Here is a 16,513-nt window from a genome sequence, read left to right on the forward strand (position 1 = left end):
AAAAAAAAAAAAAGAAAAAAAAAAAAGCGATGCAAATGGAAGACGAATGACCTCTGCTACCTTGGATTTGGGTTGCCTGATATTGGAATTTGTTGACACATTAGGGCTAAAGCTTTAGTATTATGAAACTGGCATATCAAAAGCTTTTAAATGAATAACTATTGGCAGGCCTCTGGTTTTGATGTATGAAGGAAAATATTTGAGTCAGGCTACTCCTTTCTCTCCTGGAAAATTAGTACTCAAACTGTCCATTTTTTATGTACCAAAATGAAACAACGGCATTTATCATTAGTTTATACTTCATGGGGTGGGGCTGATCTTGGAATAATAAGGGGTCTTGGAAGGTGGATGAAGGACTCAAAATATTACACTTCCCTACGAGTGCGGATCATGGAGAAAATATCATGAAGGGAAGAGTTTAATGAGAATGCATCATTCAAGGTGGATGATGGGAGTAGGGTAAGTTTTCGAGGACTTAAGTGTGGAGAACAGATTGAGTATCACATTCCCAAACATAACAGAATTTCATGCCAAAAAGGAGATGCCATTCCAGCAGCTTAGCTCAAAAGAGATATCATGGAGGCAAAAGTCTAGATGCTTGTGGTTTAAAGCAGGGACAGAAATACTAAATTCTTCCAGAAGGGTGCTAACTCAAACATGAGATAGAACAACGTCGATAAACTACTAGTGAGGAAGGCGATTATTGTAGATAAATAGCTCATTAAGGAAGAAATTCTTACTTTCTATCAAAACCTTTACAGAGAGGATGAAAATTGGAGACCTACAACAAGCTTCAAGGGGAGGAGAGCGTTAGCTATTGATGAAAAGGAGGGTGGGGAAACTACCTTCAGTGAAGAAGAAGTGCTAGCTGTAATCACATCTTGTACCCCTGATAAAGCACCTGACCCAGCTGGTTTCACAGTGACCTTCTATCAAAAAAAAATTAGGACAAAGTCAAACCTGAGGCTCTTGGTGCACTCAATCACTTTCATCACAACTGTCATATGATGAAGTCCTTCAATGCACATTCATTGCCCTCATCCCAAAGAGAAAGCAGATGCCAAGAGTCCAAAACCAAACCTATGGCTAACCATCAGTTCATGCCCTTGATGGAAACTAGTCAATGGGTTGAAGCCTAACTTCTGGTGAAGAAGATCAACATATTCATTGATGTAATTCATACCTGACATAGTGATGGACTTCCTAAGCTCCTTGAGAAAAAAAAAGGAGAGAAATCCTATGTTTCTTTTCTTTTGGTGCTTGGATAATTAATATATTTCATTATCTTAAATGAAGATTTAGCAACATTCTATAGCCTTTCACACACACAATGCTGGAATACATGTATCATGACTGTGCTGATTCTTTTATTTGTGCATATGTTTCATAGGTGTAAGAGGAGTTTATTCTACCTGGACAATTGAAGCTGCTGGCCAATTTTTTTCCCGGTACAGTAGTTATCTGGATGAAAGGTATGCTATCACATATTGATAAGTTTTTACTTAGAATTATACAGATTAGTATCCTATAATTTTTATTGAGATGGATCTAGTGGCGATAGAATGCTATTAATGAGTTGGAAGAGAGTCAGTCTTATTAAAGGGATTGCATGTATGGCAGCCAACTACCTAAACTAAACCTTCTAGGGAAATAGTAATGGAAGTTTTCAGTTGAGGAGAATACTTTGTGCAAGTAAGTAACTAAAGTGAAGTATAGGAAAGTCTCCATGGATGGCGTCTTGACGAGGTGATTCAAACATATGGGATTACTTATGAAAGAGACTATAAAGGGGATAAAAGAGTTCAGTCAGTTCGCAAAATCTGTTGGCTACTTAGTTCACATAGGGTTCAATTCCATTTCATTTTTCCTGATAAAAAAATATCTGTAGGTTACTCAGTAGGAAAAGGGGACTTTTTCAGGTTTTGTCTCGAAGTTCGGCGTGGTGATACTGATCTAAAAAGATGAATTTTCTCATCTGTTTTCAATGGAAAATGCTAAAACAGCCACATTACCCCATATACTTAATAAGAAACATTGTAGGTACTCCAGAAGTTTAACAAAAACAAATAGTTAATCCTAATCTACACAATCATGTCTTGCTTCTCATGGAGAATATTTCTGAGCAAACTTCAGAAGGAAAAGTTATCCGTGAGGAAGAGAGATGTTTTTGCAACAAAAATAAAATTTTCTTAGCTTGAAAGCATAATCTAGCTTGTTAACAACTGTTCTGCTACTATCTGTTGGTTGTTTTCTATTTATTGTCTCTTGTACTTCCATTACTTCTTTTTTAGTCTGTTTTTGTCTTGAGCCGAGGCCCAAGGGTTTATCGGAAACAACCTCTCGACCTCACCTCTAAGGTAGAGATGAGGTTTGCATACACTCTACTCTTCCCGGACCCCACTCTGTGGGAATACACTGGGTATGGTGTTGTATGTGGGTCTACACTATATACAAAATGACTAGCCTTGGATATGGAAGTTCATGTTTTTTTAATCTCAATGGCCGGATCTCACCTCTTCTAAATCTACATCACCAAGCTACATAGACTTCCACTTGATTTTTATTAGGAAAACCATCATTGGACTGGTTTTGTTAAGGCAATTTAATAGTTGAAGTTCCATTTGGTGGCAGGAATGGGGTTGCTTTTTTGAAACGTTTGGCTTCCGTTGCTAAGAGGCAATCTTTTGGACGAGCTGGATTAATGTGTCTTACAAAGTGCATTTCTTCAGCTGCTTGTGGTATTGGACAATGCAGCGATATATCACCAGTCATTTTGCAAGATAAGGAGTCTTACCCAAGTGATAAAGTAGACTTGCTTGACACTTTCCGATATATTATTGAAAGCTGTAAACAACATTTCAATCCCTCGTATCGGCACCAAGGTACATATAGATTTTTGGTAGTACTGAACATTTCAACATCAGTATTTGAATTCACAATTATGGAAATCCATCTTGTTTCTTTCAGTTTGTGAGAACATTCTAGCTACTGCTGTTTCTGTGGTGATTCCTACTGATGTTCCTCTTGAAACACTTTTACTTTTCATTTCAAGTTTGCCGCGAGAAATTACTGATAATGGAGGTATGTCAATGACACTCACATCCTTTTAGCATGCTGTTATCTCTTTATGAATATTTTTGGTTCATCTTTCGTCTTTCTTTATTAAGCTAATATCACTCAGGTATTTACCCCGAGTGACCTTTTATTAATGAATAACTCTAATGGAGAAGAAGTACAAGCAATGAGCCAAGCCTTACCTTACCTTACCTTTTTCAAGCTTATCTGTGGTTCATCTATTTGCAGATATTGATAAAATAAACTTTTTTTTCCAAATGCATATATTGATAAAAAGGGTTCTTATCCTTTGCCAATTATAGGTTCTTTGAGATTAAAGGTACAAGAATGGCTTGGGATGAGCGTACAGAAACCTTCTACATCTGACTGTCTACAAACAAATCTCAAGCTTTTGGAATCTCTCATTGGTTACCAAAGAAAGTTGATAAGTTCCTGTCATGCAATTGATATTTTTGTTAACTACGATGACGAAGATTTGGATTCTTGGGAAGCTGAGGCAAAAAGATGGACAAGGGTGCTTTTTCTTGTTATCAAGGAAGAGGAGGACTTGAATCCAATATTTAAGGTTTGCTTTTTCTTTGTTTCTTAGAAATAATGACTAGGCAACTCCATAATAATTTACAGTTCTTTGCACTATTATGGCAGATTATGAAACACACAACAACAATTAAGCCTCAATTGCAAATTAGTTGGGTTTTATCTGAATCCTCTACGCCATTCTGATTCATTTGGACTAGTTTAATCGCAATACTCAATTATTTGTCTTTTAAATACACATTGACTTTTCTCTAACACTGAAGGTTCACTTTGTCTTCACTGCTGATATAAATCTCTGCACTAACTAAAGGAATCTTGTGAAACGCCTGACTTGTACAAGTGACCAATACGACTAAACTTCAATTCCAATTTGTTAGTATCTCTATATAGATCTTTTGCTTCATTTATGTTTTGTTCTTTGTTAGTTCACATGGATTCAAGAGATTGTAAATGTTTTGACACAAACTGCCTTTATGCGATTTTACCTTGTTCGGTACTCTTCTAACACCTCCTATCATCAGTGTGTAATCGTTGCGTTTGAAGGTTTATCTATGATATGGCAAGCAATTTGAGGCGACCTTCTCTCATTTATCATTTATGTCTTAACTTGTACCATCGTCGAGTATGATTTATGATCCTATCTTCTTTTGTGAAATACAACAGTAACTGTAAATGGCTAATATCATATTTTCAACTCGATGCTTGCTTTTTTGTGTTCATGTGCGTTCCCGTCTTTATCTTTTTTTGGGAGAGAATTTGGATGGGAATTAAACAAAAAGTTCAGGGAGGAAAACTGGGAGCTGGACTTGTGGTTGAGAATATCCTATTTCTACTTTCTTCTCCTGTCTTCATTCATTCTAGACTGCTTTTTCACCTTATCTAGAAGTGTCCTAAGCAGGTCTGTTCTCTTTCATCATATAACATTGCATCAGTTGGTGTTAAGTGTCTGGTTGTGTTAGAACTCAACAAAAAAAAGAGTGTCTAGTTGTGTTAGAGTGATTCTTAGAGATGACCAAGTAAATGAAAGTTGGTCTTGTGATGACGTTCTCTAAATTTGCTAGCTTATCCATAAGTTCCTGTAAGATGTGTCGAGCTTATTGGCCTGTGAATTGTGTAATAGTTTATGTTCCAAGTTGTTGTAGGGTTGTAAACTTGAGTAACTGTAGATCACTAATAGCATATTTTCATTTCAATACTTGCTAATATGTTGTGTTCATTTGCTTGCTTGTCTTTATCCTTTTAGGAAATGAAACGGGATGGTGGATAAACAAACAGTTGAGTGAGGAAAATTGGGAGTTGGAATTTTGGTTAAGGAGATCCCATTTTTAATTTCTTTTCGTCTTCTTTCACTCTAGGCTGCCTGCAAGCCTTATCTAGCTGTGACCTAAACAGTTTTCATATGTTTCACCGTATTACATTGTATCAGTTGTTTTGAAGTGTCTGATTGTTTTTGAGAAATTCATAGGACTTACCAAGTAAATGAGTGTCAGTTGTTTTGAAGTGTCTGATCGTTTTTGAGAAATTCATAGGAATTACCAAGTAAATGAGATTTGATCCTGTGATGTCTTTCTCTAAATTTGCCATGTTAGCATAGCTGCATAGGTGCCTGTTTGATGTGTAGATTGTATTTGTGCTTCTTTTTTTTTGAAAAAAAGTATTTGACCTTTGAATTATGTTATAGTTATTAGTCCCAGTTACAGGCTTGTAATACTTGTAGCAACATGTGCAGTTTATTCAAGATCATGCTGCTAATGTATGTGATCGTAGCAACAATTTGGAGTGGGTACCAGTAAAATTGCTCATCCTTCTTTTGAGCTTCATCCATGAGTTACAAGTACTCCAAGGGAGATTGGTTGACTGCTTGAAAACAGGAAGTTCGAAGACAAGCCTTAGCATTTCTGACAAAATTGACCAATATTCAATGATGAAAAGCTCGACCATTTTTGTGGTGTTCTCTAAATTATTTTTCTCTATATTGGTTAGTTACCAGGAATCTTATCTGTTATTTCATTAATGGCCTTTATAAGATTTCTCTAAAATCCTGAACTGCCTGCCTACAGGATGCACTAGTCTCATATGCTGGAATGTCGTGCAGCATTTTTTGGTCAAAACACATGGAAGAGGGTGGAGATTTTTCTGGCTCCATCCGAGGCAGGCTGGGGGGTCCAAGTCAGCGTCGGTTGTCGTCTTCATTGACCAGTTCAGTTTTGCAGGCTGTATGATCCTTTATGACATACTGTTATGGGCATGTATACTGCATTCATGCAGGCCTTTGATGTTGATGTGTAATCTCTATAATATCCTTTTGTCATGGTTATATTTTGAATTAAATACATCTTATTAAACTAATAACCTCTAGCAGTTAGGGTCTCAGCATCTAACTTTTTGATATGTATGTGAGATATGAAGCTATTAGTGTCATGATGGAAATCAGTAATATTTTCTGGTCAGACTCTTTTGATGCATTCACTAATGAAGAAGACAATCATTTGAATTGAAATGTACCGTATTTATATAAGGATATTGCATGATCTGCTCTCTGTGTCTAACTTAACCTTTGTTTTCTTAATCCTCTATCTTCTTTCAGAATTCTTTTCTATTGTTTTATTAATGTAGTTCGTCATAAAACTTAATTTGAAATCTCTCGGGGATATATTCATTTTTCTCTCTCAGGTATACTCATAATTGTTGTCTTTTAATTCTTTGTGAGATATGGGGGGGTACATAATTATCTCTGTTAAACATCCTAGGTGTTTGATCTTTTGATAAATAGGGTGTATGTGAAATTGTTGCTGTAAATGGCTCAATATATTTCTTCACATAAAGACACGTTTCTTATTGCTTCTCCATAAACATGTGAAGGATCAACCAATCCTTTCTCCTGTTTCCATATTTGCCTAGTTTGTGTTTCTTTTCTTTTCTAGCTATCAGATTTATAAGTGACTGACTTTGTGTTCTAACAAACCTTTGGATAGGTGACGTCTATAAAAGCGATTGCTTCCATCTCCAGTTGGTCCGCGCAGTTTGGCACCGATGCTTCGCTTGCGTCTGTTGTTACCTATCTGTGGAACTTTTGCTGGAAGATGAGTAGTACATCTCCGGCATGTAGTTCAGAGGTAAGATTTGGAATCCTGGATGTGCTTAGGCATACATTAAAATATAATAGCCATTTGATTTGAATATCTTGCTTCCATTGTCCTTTTTTATTTCCTAAACCAGCTTGAGGCAGAAATATGCCTAGCAGCGTATGAAGCAGTAGCAGGTGCTTTGGAAGGATTACTGTCCATGTTCAATCTGCTGTTAGATCATGTCACAGAAGATGACGAGTTAACTTCATTAAAAGCTGATGGTAAACCAGTCTTGGATTCCTTACTCAGGACTTTGCTTCAGAACATCAACAACATAATTGCAGTGGGAAATTTGGCACGAGCTCGACGAGCAGTTCTATTGAACTGGAAGGTGATCTTCTTTGCCTTTACTTGGTACGTGCATAAGGGTATATATTAACAAGGAGATTATATCTTGTGTATTGCACATGTAAAATTCATTTTAATAGGTATGCAAAAGACTGAAGGGAGGGTGGTGATGTCATTGTGCAAAAGGGTTGTTCGAAATAGTTCGTGGTATAGAAGCAGCACTAGTAATACTTAACATCTCTGATGCATCATCACCTGAAAATGAAAGTAAAGAAAAAAAATAAAAATTGTCCTAAACATCTCCCTGTAGCTCGAGCTTGCAAGCTAACTAGCTTTTGCATTGCCTCCAGAAGTAGTCAAATGAAAACCCATGGCAGAGATAAAGAATGACATAGCACATCTGGAAAAGCTGGTATATCGGTGTTTCAATTGGAATACACAAAGCAGGACGTATGTCTTAAATTTGAGGCTAGGAAAAAATAGGCAAAGTGCACATAGAAATAATAAATAATGTAGTACAGATAACTATCTTGAATATTATCTGTGTTCATTTTGCTACCTAAGATGCAAGTTTCAAGTGGATCAAGTTGGATTGGTTGAGGTATGGATAACAAAAAAGAGGAGAAATAATAACCTATAAAAAAGGCTTAAAATAATTTTAGTTTACTACCTTTTGTTTGAAATATTGGGATGTCAAAAGAAAAGAGAAAGATTGTTAGTTTTGGCAAGCAGTTTGAGTATAGTAAATATAAACAGGTAATTGTTAGGGATAATTTTCTCCATTGAGATGTTAAATATAACTTTTAGTCCCAGTACTTGCTTTGATTCTATTTATTACTTTAGAGGATCTGTAACTTTGTTAGAGTTTTTTCTTCTTTTACTTGTTCTGGTTTGACTAACCAGCATTGCTCTTTTATACTAGGGATTTCACTTGTGGTTGTTGAAATTGATGTGCTTCCATGATAATGTGGTCTTCTTTTATGATTTCAGTGGATATGCATCGAGTTGCTACTATCAATTCCCAATCATGCACTTAAGAGTGGAGTGCATTCGAGAAAACATAACTCTTACTTCTCAGATACAACACTTATATGGACTTTTGATGATCTTGTTGACAGGTATGCAATAATATGTATCTGCTTAGCAATCACTTAGTACAAATTATTTGGGTTAATTCTACTTTACCTTTTAATTATGAGTTTTGTACTCATAATTCTCTTCCTTATCAAAGTCGACTTCTACCACAAATAAATTGAAATGGTGAGGTTAGTTTATTATCTAAACTATAATTAAGATGAGTTGTGCAATCCTTTGCATTAAGTTTTCCTGTCAGAATAAATTTTTCAATTGCCAAATAAAACTTTTGTGCCGACCTCATCAATTCAGTAACCAAAGCTTTTGACATCCTTCCGTATTCCTAGCCCCTTGTGTATCCTGCTCCCTAGCTTTACAGTTATTATGTCCTCCTTTTGCTAATTGTCAACCCCATGTCAATATTTTTATTCTTGTAATCCAACCTACATGCACCGGCCTCCCACCTGCAGGACCTTGTAGTATTTTTTTCCTTAAGTTTTGAAGTTTAAACTAGGCTACTGTGGGAAACCTTGACTCTTTTTGTTTTTGGTAAGAATAATTAGAGTTTGATTCATTTTAATTGCGAAATTGAAGGTTTATTTGTACAATTTTGATTGTAAAGCTTAGTAGCCAAAAAAATTATTAAACACGAAGTGTATTTTTAGTGAGCTTCTTTTGAATTCGTCGACATATTGAACTTGTCAATAAATTTTAACCGAGATCTAGGATCAGAGCCCATTACCAAACTTTTTGCTTGTATCAGCTTCATACATTTACTGCTAGTGAGGTCTGATTGATATGGTTGCAGCCTTGAGAATGCTGGAGACGCTTCTGTTTTACCCATGCTGAGATCTGTCAGATTAATCATGGAGCGGTTAGCTTTGGGAAGGGAAGGTTCAATGGTTTCTGCTTGTCATGGGATTGACATCCAGGTATGCTTAACCTGTGGTTTTGATATGTTACTTTCCTTTATTTCAAGTTGTATGTTGTTTTTACTCATCAATTAAAGTTAATTTTTTCATGTTGTGCAACTCATTAATCAACATAAATCTCTTCAAGACAAAGAATAAGTTAAATGAGTTCTAGTCTCTTAGTTGTTTAATGATATATGCCAAGTGTGCGCCTAACCTAGCAGTTTAGGAAACTGGAGGGAAGATATTGAGACCAGAGTTTGAATTCTACAACAACCCAAGTGTAATTCCACAAGTGGGGTCTAGGGAAGGTAGAGTGTACGGACCTTACCTCTTCCTTGGGAGGTAGAGAGGTTGTTTCCAATAGACCCTCGGCTTAAGGAAAAGCATATCAGTACATATAAAAAAAGAAAGAGGAAATACATCAAATCCCCCCGAACTTGGCTGCAAAACTTACTTTAATACTTTAACTACATGGGCGTTCAAATACCCCCCTAAACAACTTTCAAGTGAATTAAATACCCCCTTAATGGCTGATGTGGCAAATAAAAAAAAGAATAGCGCGTAAAAAATTAAAAATTAAAGAGAAAAAAATAATTGGGCTACTTTTATTTTCTTTTCGGCCAATAAGAATTTTTCTCTTCATCTTCCTCACACCCCACCACCCCTATCCACCAACAACCCTAGCCCTTTTTCTTCCTCACACCCCACCATCCCTTGCCACCCTCAACCACCACCTGCATCACTTCCTCATTTTCTTTTTCGAACTCCCTGCACCACTTCCTCATTTTCTTTTTCGAACTCCCCTTTTTCTTTTTCTTTTTCTTTTTTCGAAATCCTTCACCCTCACCCTATTTCTCCTTCTTCGAACCCTCCATCCGCACCCCTCTTTCTCCTTTTTTCGAACTCCACTGTCTCAGCCACCATCTACCTCATCCCTTTCTTCTTCTTCTTTGATGAACCTCTTTCTCCTTCTTCGGAACACTCATAACCTTTATTTTCCATCGCGAATAATTTCAAATTATTCTCACTTATTCTTAGATGTGATGAACAACCAAAAAAATTAAAAAAATCAGCAACTTATTCTTGCTTCAAGATCACTACTTATGAAGGTGTCTCTTGAATTGATGAACTTAAAGCTCTTTTTAGTGAAAATTTTATAATTTTTTCATCTCAAATTAAATTTTTAGTTGTAACTATGCATTTACTTTGATAATGTGCCTTAACGATTGAATGTTTTTAGTGAAAATGGTCTTGAGAATTTTGGATCTGTGGAGTTTGATCTTCTTTGAGAATTTTTTTTTTCTTTTTTATAATCTTGGATTAATTTTCTTTTTCTTTTTTCCTTTCTAAAATTGTGAATTAAGAAAACAAAAAAAGGAATAAAAAACTCAAAATTTAAATAATTATCAATGTGGCACTGACGTGGCAGTGACGTCGTACTGAAGTGTCAATGACATGGCGTGTGTGGAATACTCTTGCCATTGTGAGACTGGTCTTATAAACCTAGGGTGGATTTAAATTCACTTGAAATGAAATTAGGAGGGTAAATAATTATATGTAAAGTTAAAGTGTTAAAGTAAGTTTTGCTGCCAACTTCAGGGGGATTTTATGTGTTTTCTCTAAAAGAAATAATGGAAGTGAAGAAATCATGGCAAATACTACAGGAAGCATGACAAAGCATTTTTGGAAAAGAACAATCTCAAAAAAAAAAAGGAATTTGGAAAAGAAGGAACTATAACTGTAGCATAATAATGTGATAATTGAAGTACAAGAGATAGTAGATAGTAATAAAAATTGAAGGACAAGAAACTACACGGGAAATACTACTACTACTACTACGAGAGGATAAGCAAGATAACGCTCCACTACCTACTAACCTTGTACCTTAATTTGTGTCTTTCACAACCTCCTATCTTAGTTCATGTCCTCGGTAAGCTGCAATTGCGTCATGTCCTATCTAATAACATTTTTCGAATACTTCTTTAGCGTACCTCTACCTCTCCTGAAGCCATCCATAGTCAACCTCTCACGCCTCCACACTGGGACATTGTGTCTCTCCTCTTCACATGCCCAAACCATCTCAGTCTCCCCTCCGCATCTGGTCTTCCAACGCTGCTACCCCTACCTTGTCCCCTATATCTTCATTTCTAATTCTATCACTCCTAGTATGCCCGCATATCCACCGAACATCCTCATTTACTTTCATATTATGAACATGAGAGTTCTTGACTGACCAATACTCCATCCCGTATAACATAGTTGGTCTAACCACCATGCCGTAGAACTTGTCTTTAAGTTTAGACTGAATCTAGCTGCTTGGGGCTTTAAGAGATAAAATTTATGAGCGCCACTGATTTCTGACTTGTAGGATAGTCGTAACAGCTGGGGTAGACAATTTTCCAGATGCAATCTACACCACCATATGTTTGCTGGCAGACCTGTACGGATCTTTCTAATGGCATAAAATAATATTCCTTCATATCAATGCAGACTTAGCTAAAGATAGGGCACAATAGGTTTTAGACTTGGTAGAAAACTTCTATCAAAGGAGAAGTGGAGATTCATGTAGCTGACCCCGACTTGTTTGTGTCTGAGCGTAGGTGTTGTTGTAGTGACAGTTTAGGTATTTCTGTATTAAAAGAGATATTGAACTAGGTGTGGTGTTTATGGAGATAACTACTGTGTCAAGACTTGATAATAAGATTCATTGTGATCCTTTACATCATTCAATTTTGGTGTTGGAACAGGGAACTAGATAAATTTTCATTTTGCTCCTCCCTTGCCCCTTTCCAAAATGATAAATCAGTTTTGACTTTCTGCTAATAGTAGGTTGGCATTTCATGTGATGTCAGGTGAATCACCTGTTGAATATTCACTAACTATGGTCTCTACACAGATGATGTGGAAGCTGGTGCGCTCTTCTTGGATTTTACATGTCAGCTGCAAAAAAAGGAGAATTGCTCCAATTGCTGCACTTATGTCTTCTGTGATGCACTATTCTGTTTTTGGCGATGAGAAGATGCATGAATATGAGAATGCACCTGGACCTTTGAAGTGGGTGGGTAGTCTCCCTCCCTTCTATGTGTTTGTGCTATGTTTTTAGTGATTCTGTGCTGATAAATTACTTAGTTCATTTGCTTACCAGATTTTTTGGAAAAGTAACTACATTCTCCACTTCTGCAGTTTGTGGAGAAAATACTTGAGGAGGGCACTAAAAGTCCACGAACCATTCGGTTAGCCGCCTTGCATTTAACTGGACTTTGGCATGCTTGTCCAAGTATTATAAAGTTCTATATGAAAGAACTAAAGTTGTTAACACAATATGGTTCAGGTATGTCCTTAATTTTCATATTATGTCAGTGATCATGTTATTGACTGTAAATATGTAGAGTAGTTTCCTTAATGTCATTTCAGTATCTTCCGATGACAGTGAACTTGTTCTTTTTTGCACGTGCAACTTCATCCCTCTTCAGTTGCATTTGATGAGGATTTTGAAGCTGAATTGTCTGAAAATCGTGATGCCAAAATTGAAGTATCAGTTCTGGCTAAAAGCCCAGATCCTGAGCTGACTGAAGTAAGTTACGCCATCTCTTTTTTGAGATCACCCTCTACATGCATGAACCTCTCTGGTACAAAAGAATGAAGGCAGCTCACTGATTGATGTCATTTTATTGTTCTTAAACACTAGAAGAACGCTGACCTTATTACCCCTAATTTTGTCACCTCTGCTGATATTTTGATCATTGTTATGGCACCAGCCATCTTTATTTTAACCAAAATTAAACTGAGCTCCAATGAGTTGCCGTTTCTGTTTGATCAGCATTCTTGCTGTGCTTTTAGGCAAGCCATGTTATAAATGAGAGTTGCAGTTTCTGGACTTGGAGTTTCTTTGACAAATTAACTAAAGGCTTTTATACAAATTATTCCTTAATTTTCTATTTCAAGTTTGTTTTTGCATATGAAGATAAAACTTAGTCGACTAGATCTATTTAAATTGGAGAACCTCATGGTTTCAGTGAGTTGTTGATCAAATGCATTTTATAAGCGACTAGCGCTTCATGCTTTCCATTTTATTTCTATCTATGTTTTCTATTCTTAGCTCAATCTGTTGGATAAAAAGTAGTACAGTTTATTCCAAAGTTATTCTTCTTTGGCTTCTGTGAACAGTAAATAACGTTAGTTAAATTTTGGCTCCCCCCCACCCTGCACCTGGAAAATGTCCTAACATTCAACTGGTTTCTGATGGGAGTGATCCTGTGCTGTCTTTGTACCAGGAATTTATCAACACAGAGCTGTATGCACGTGTCTCAGTGGCAGTTATGTTCTCCAGACTTGCAGAAATAGCCAGTACGCACAAAGAAGATAGAAACGGTAGTGATGCTCTAGTATCTGGCAAGATGTTCCTACTCGAACTTCTCAATTATGTGGTATTGATTCTTCTCTTATCATCCTGCTCAAACCCCAACTCCCAACTCAATACAAAAAAAAAAACGCAAACTTCTAGAAATTATGAGGGTTTAAAATTTTGGGTATTATTTTTTTTAGCTACTGTTACACCATTTTTTTGGTTAGTGTATAAGCCTGCAACTGAATACCTAATTCGAGTATATGTCAACTTATAGACAGTAACCGCTTGTGTACTTGCATTTCATTAAATAGATAAGAAATTACACATTTATGGTTAAATATGTCATGTTTAATACTACACAACAATGTTCGCAACTAGCAAGTGCACGTGAATTTCGTACATTGATTGTTGACTATGCTTCACGTAACTTATCTGTGGAGGTACCAACTTCTAGATTGTTTATGCAGGTGAACGACAAAGATCTTGCTAAAGAGTTGTGTAAAAAGTACAGTGCGGTAAGTACTTCTTTTGTTTTTTCCTATAACCATTCTAGTTCTTGTGATTTTCCTTGGATGCATGTGTTCTGCCCCTCTGGTTATAAAATTTTCTAGTTCAATGAGTTCACTGAACGGCTCTATTGATATTTATCTGAGTTAGAGGATGCTTTTCAGTAAATCTGAGAGTAACAAATATGCAAGCTGCACCTTAATTCTGTTTCCATCTCTAAATTTGCGAGCTTTTCTTTACCAGTGTTGTGATATTAGCCCTTATCCTTTTTTGGTTTTTGCTCAAATATGTAATTATTCCAGAACTTCCTTAGTGCTGTTTTTATAATGCTATTATCTTTCTGTCAGAAAGTTTAGCCCTTATCTTTCGTCTTCCTGGGCAGATTCATAGGCGCAAAGTTCGTGCATGGCAGATGGTATGCATTTTGTCACAGTTTATTGATCAAGATATAGTCCAGCAAGTTACCCATAACTTGCATGTATCTCTCTACGTAAGAACTTCTGCCTGGCAATCTATTTATTGCTCTTTTATATATTTGAATCCTGATTGACTGTTATTGCCACCCGAAAGAAGAAAGGAAAAAAAGGAGCCCAATTTTGCTGACCTGTCTTAGGATAAGAATATTACTGGATTTTTTTTAACTCTAGGTTTGGAGATGTTTGTGCTAGATATTATTCATAGACTTTCTCTGTTGCCCTTTCTAATTGCCACTGTTTCTGTTCCGCTGAAAATTTGGGATTTCCTAGCTATTCTACATGGCTCTATCCTACTTTATCTTGGACATTTCATTTTTCGGGGTATTTCCAGAATTTTTATGCACATCTTATAATAAGAAATAGACAAGCTGCCACCGGATACCAACATTGGGTATAGCTACCAGATGAATAATAATAATGATAATTATTCTTGGTATAATATTTTTGCAATAAATACATTATTAATAGGGTGCTGGAAGTCAAGCTACAATGGTAAATTTTATAAGAAGCTTTGGATGACTATCCGACTAAGTGTTGCATGGAATATATGGAAAGAAAGGAATAGGAATTGCTTGGAAGACAAAAAGGAAGTGATTCAAGTTGTTAATTAACAGAGAATTTTCCCTCCCCAAGCCCCCCTCTTATCCCCTTACCCCCACGAAAAGGGGGAAAACTAGAGAAGAACAGGTGATTTGATTTAGGTAGTTTTGGTTCAAAATTCTCAAGAATTTCATTAGCATCTGCTGCTTCATGCAATATATACAGTTATGTGACATATTTGTTTGTACATGAAAGTCAATATTAGTGTCATATGTGCTCAAATGATTGGCTTCCTATATGAAGCAGCTCCATTGCTGATCCTAATGACTCTTACTGTTCTTTTCCATGTAGAGGAACAATTTCCCTTCGGTTCGACAGTATTTGGAAACTTTTGCAATCAATATCTACTTGAACTTCCCTTTGCTGGTATGGAATTCTCTGATAAATTCACTTTTTAGGTTCTATTCGTAAGATTGGACTTTTCCATGTTGTGCCATTTGACATTATGATATTTTGTGTGACGATTCGCTTATTTTTCCTTATTATGCGATATTCTCCTTTTTCCTCCAGTTCATTTGTGTTCCCTTCATGTTTTTGTTTCTGGTTTTTCTCTTTCCACATCTGTGACATTCTGAATATGTGAATGTCCTGGTAGAATAGTTATGCTAATGTTTCAAATGTTCCTATTTATGCAAGTGCAAGGAAAAGTAAGTGCCAACACATTGTGTGGGCGTGCAATTCAGCCCTCTTTTGGGCGTGAATTTCATCTTTTTGGGGCTTGATTTTTCAGCACTTGGGCATGAAAATAAGCTCTTTGGGGCTCCATGTGGGCCCCAATCTTCCTCCTCTCGGGCTTGAACTTGGACCATGAAATATGTATAACACTTGGCCCACTCATCGCGACAATTCCTGAGCTCATTCGTGGGCTCTTCTTCCACGATAAGCATCGTCTTGATCTCCCATTGAAGGTCAACAATATTATCTTGCATCTCCTTAACTTCCAAACTTCATTCAAGTCCTTTAATTAAAGATGCCACCATGGATGCTATCAGATGACAGGTCACACAATTCAATATGAACCCAGAGCAAGTCTCACTCTACTCTTGGTTTCCCTAATGTGAGGGCTCCCATGTCATGTGTCCACACTCTATTATGTTCACTCATAATCAAAAAGAATTTTCACTTGTTGGGCATATGAAAAACATCAAGTGCGCTCATGAGGGGGTGTATTGAAAAAGTAAAAAACATATGCACTCTCGGACAATTTAAGCTTTTTGATGAGATGACCACAAAATCAATATTATGGTTATCTTAAGTTTGGACTTTTGCTGCACATGCAGTATGGATTTAGTATGAGATGAGCTTTCCATAAGTCTTTGATACCTCTACAGCATTATCCATCTCTATTTACTAAGGAGTTGTTTCTCGAGTTACCAATGATTGTTTCTGTTGAATAAGTATTCATAATGATTAGGTTATTGTTGAAAGTAAAGAAAATCATAAAGAATATTGTGGATAATATTCTTACTGATTATGTCATAATAATAAGGAACCCAAGAATTGAGAAACTTAGTTTATGTACCCCAAAACTCCTATATGAAAAGACTTGCTGCGAATACTAAGTTG

General features: G+C 36.4%; 1 protein-coding gene across 3 annotated transcripts in view; it reads left to right on the plus strand.

The window, feature by feature from the left end:
- LOC125878304 (uncharacterized) overlaps nt 1-16,513 on the plus strand; it is a 29,648-nt gene that overhangs the window by 5,687 nt on the left and 7,448 nt on the right. For all 3 annotated transcript variants that reach the window (XM_049559528.1, XM_049559529.1, XM_049559530.1), the window contains 17 exons: nt 1,391-1,472; nt 2,632-2,882; nt 2,968-3,081; nt 3,378-3,640; nt 5,342-5,590; nt 5,673-5,828; nt 6,588-6,728; nt 6,832-7,071; nt 8,019-8,146; nt 8,911-9,034; nt 11,913-12,074; nt 12,200-12,347; nt 12,490-12,590; nt 13,291-13,443; nt 13,832-13,879; nt 14,254-14,361; nt 15,239-15,313. In XM_049559528.1, the coding sequence (XP_049415485.1) occupies nt 1,391-1,472; nt 2,632-2,882; nt 2,968-3,081; nt 3,378-3,640; nt 5,342-5,590; nt 5,673-5,828; nt 6,588-6,728; nt 6,832-7,071; nt 8,019-8,146; nt 8,911-9,034; nt 11,913-12,074; nt 12,200-12,347; nt 12,490-12,590; nt 13,291-13,443; nt 13,832-13,879; nt 14,254-14,361; nt 15,239-15,313 (2,543 nt within the window). The remainder of the gene's footprint in view (nt 1-1,390; nt 1,473-2,631; nt 2,883-2,967; nt 3,082-3,377; nt 3,641-5,341; nt 5,591-5,672; nt 5,829-6,587; nt 6,729-6,831; nt 7,072-8,018; nt 8,147-8,910; nt 9,035-11,912; nt 12,075-12,199; nt 12,348-12,489; nt 12,591-13,290; nt 13,444-13,831; nt 13,880-14,253; nt 14,362-15,238; nt 15,314-16,513) is intronic.

The sequence above is a fragment of the Solanum stenotomum genome, chromosome 10 (assembly GCF_019186545.1).
Source record: "Solanum stenotomum isolate F172 chromosome 10, ASM1918654v1, whole genome shotgun sequence".
Taxonomy (NCBI): Eukaryota; Viridiplantae; Streptophyta; class Magnoliopsida; order Solanales; family Solanaceae; genus Solanum; species Solanum stenotomum.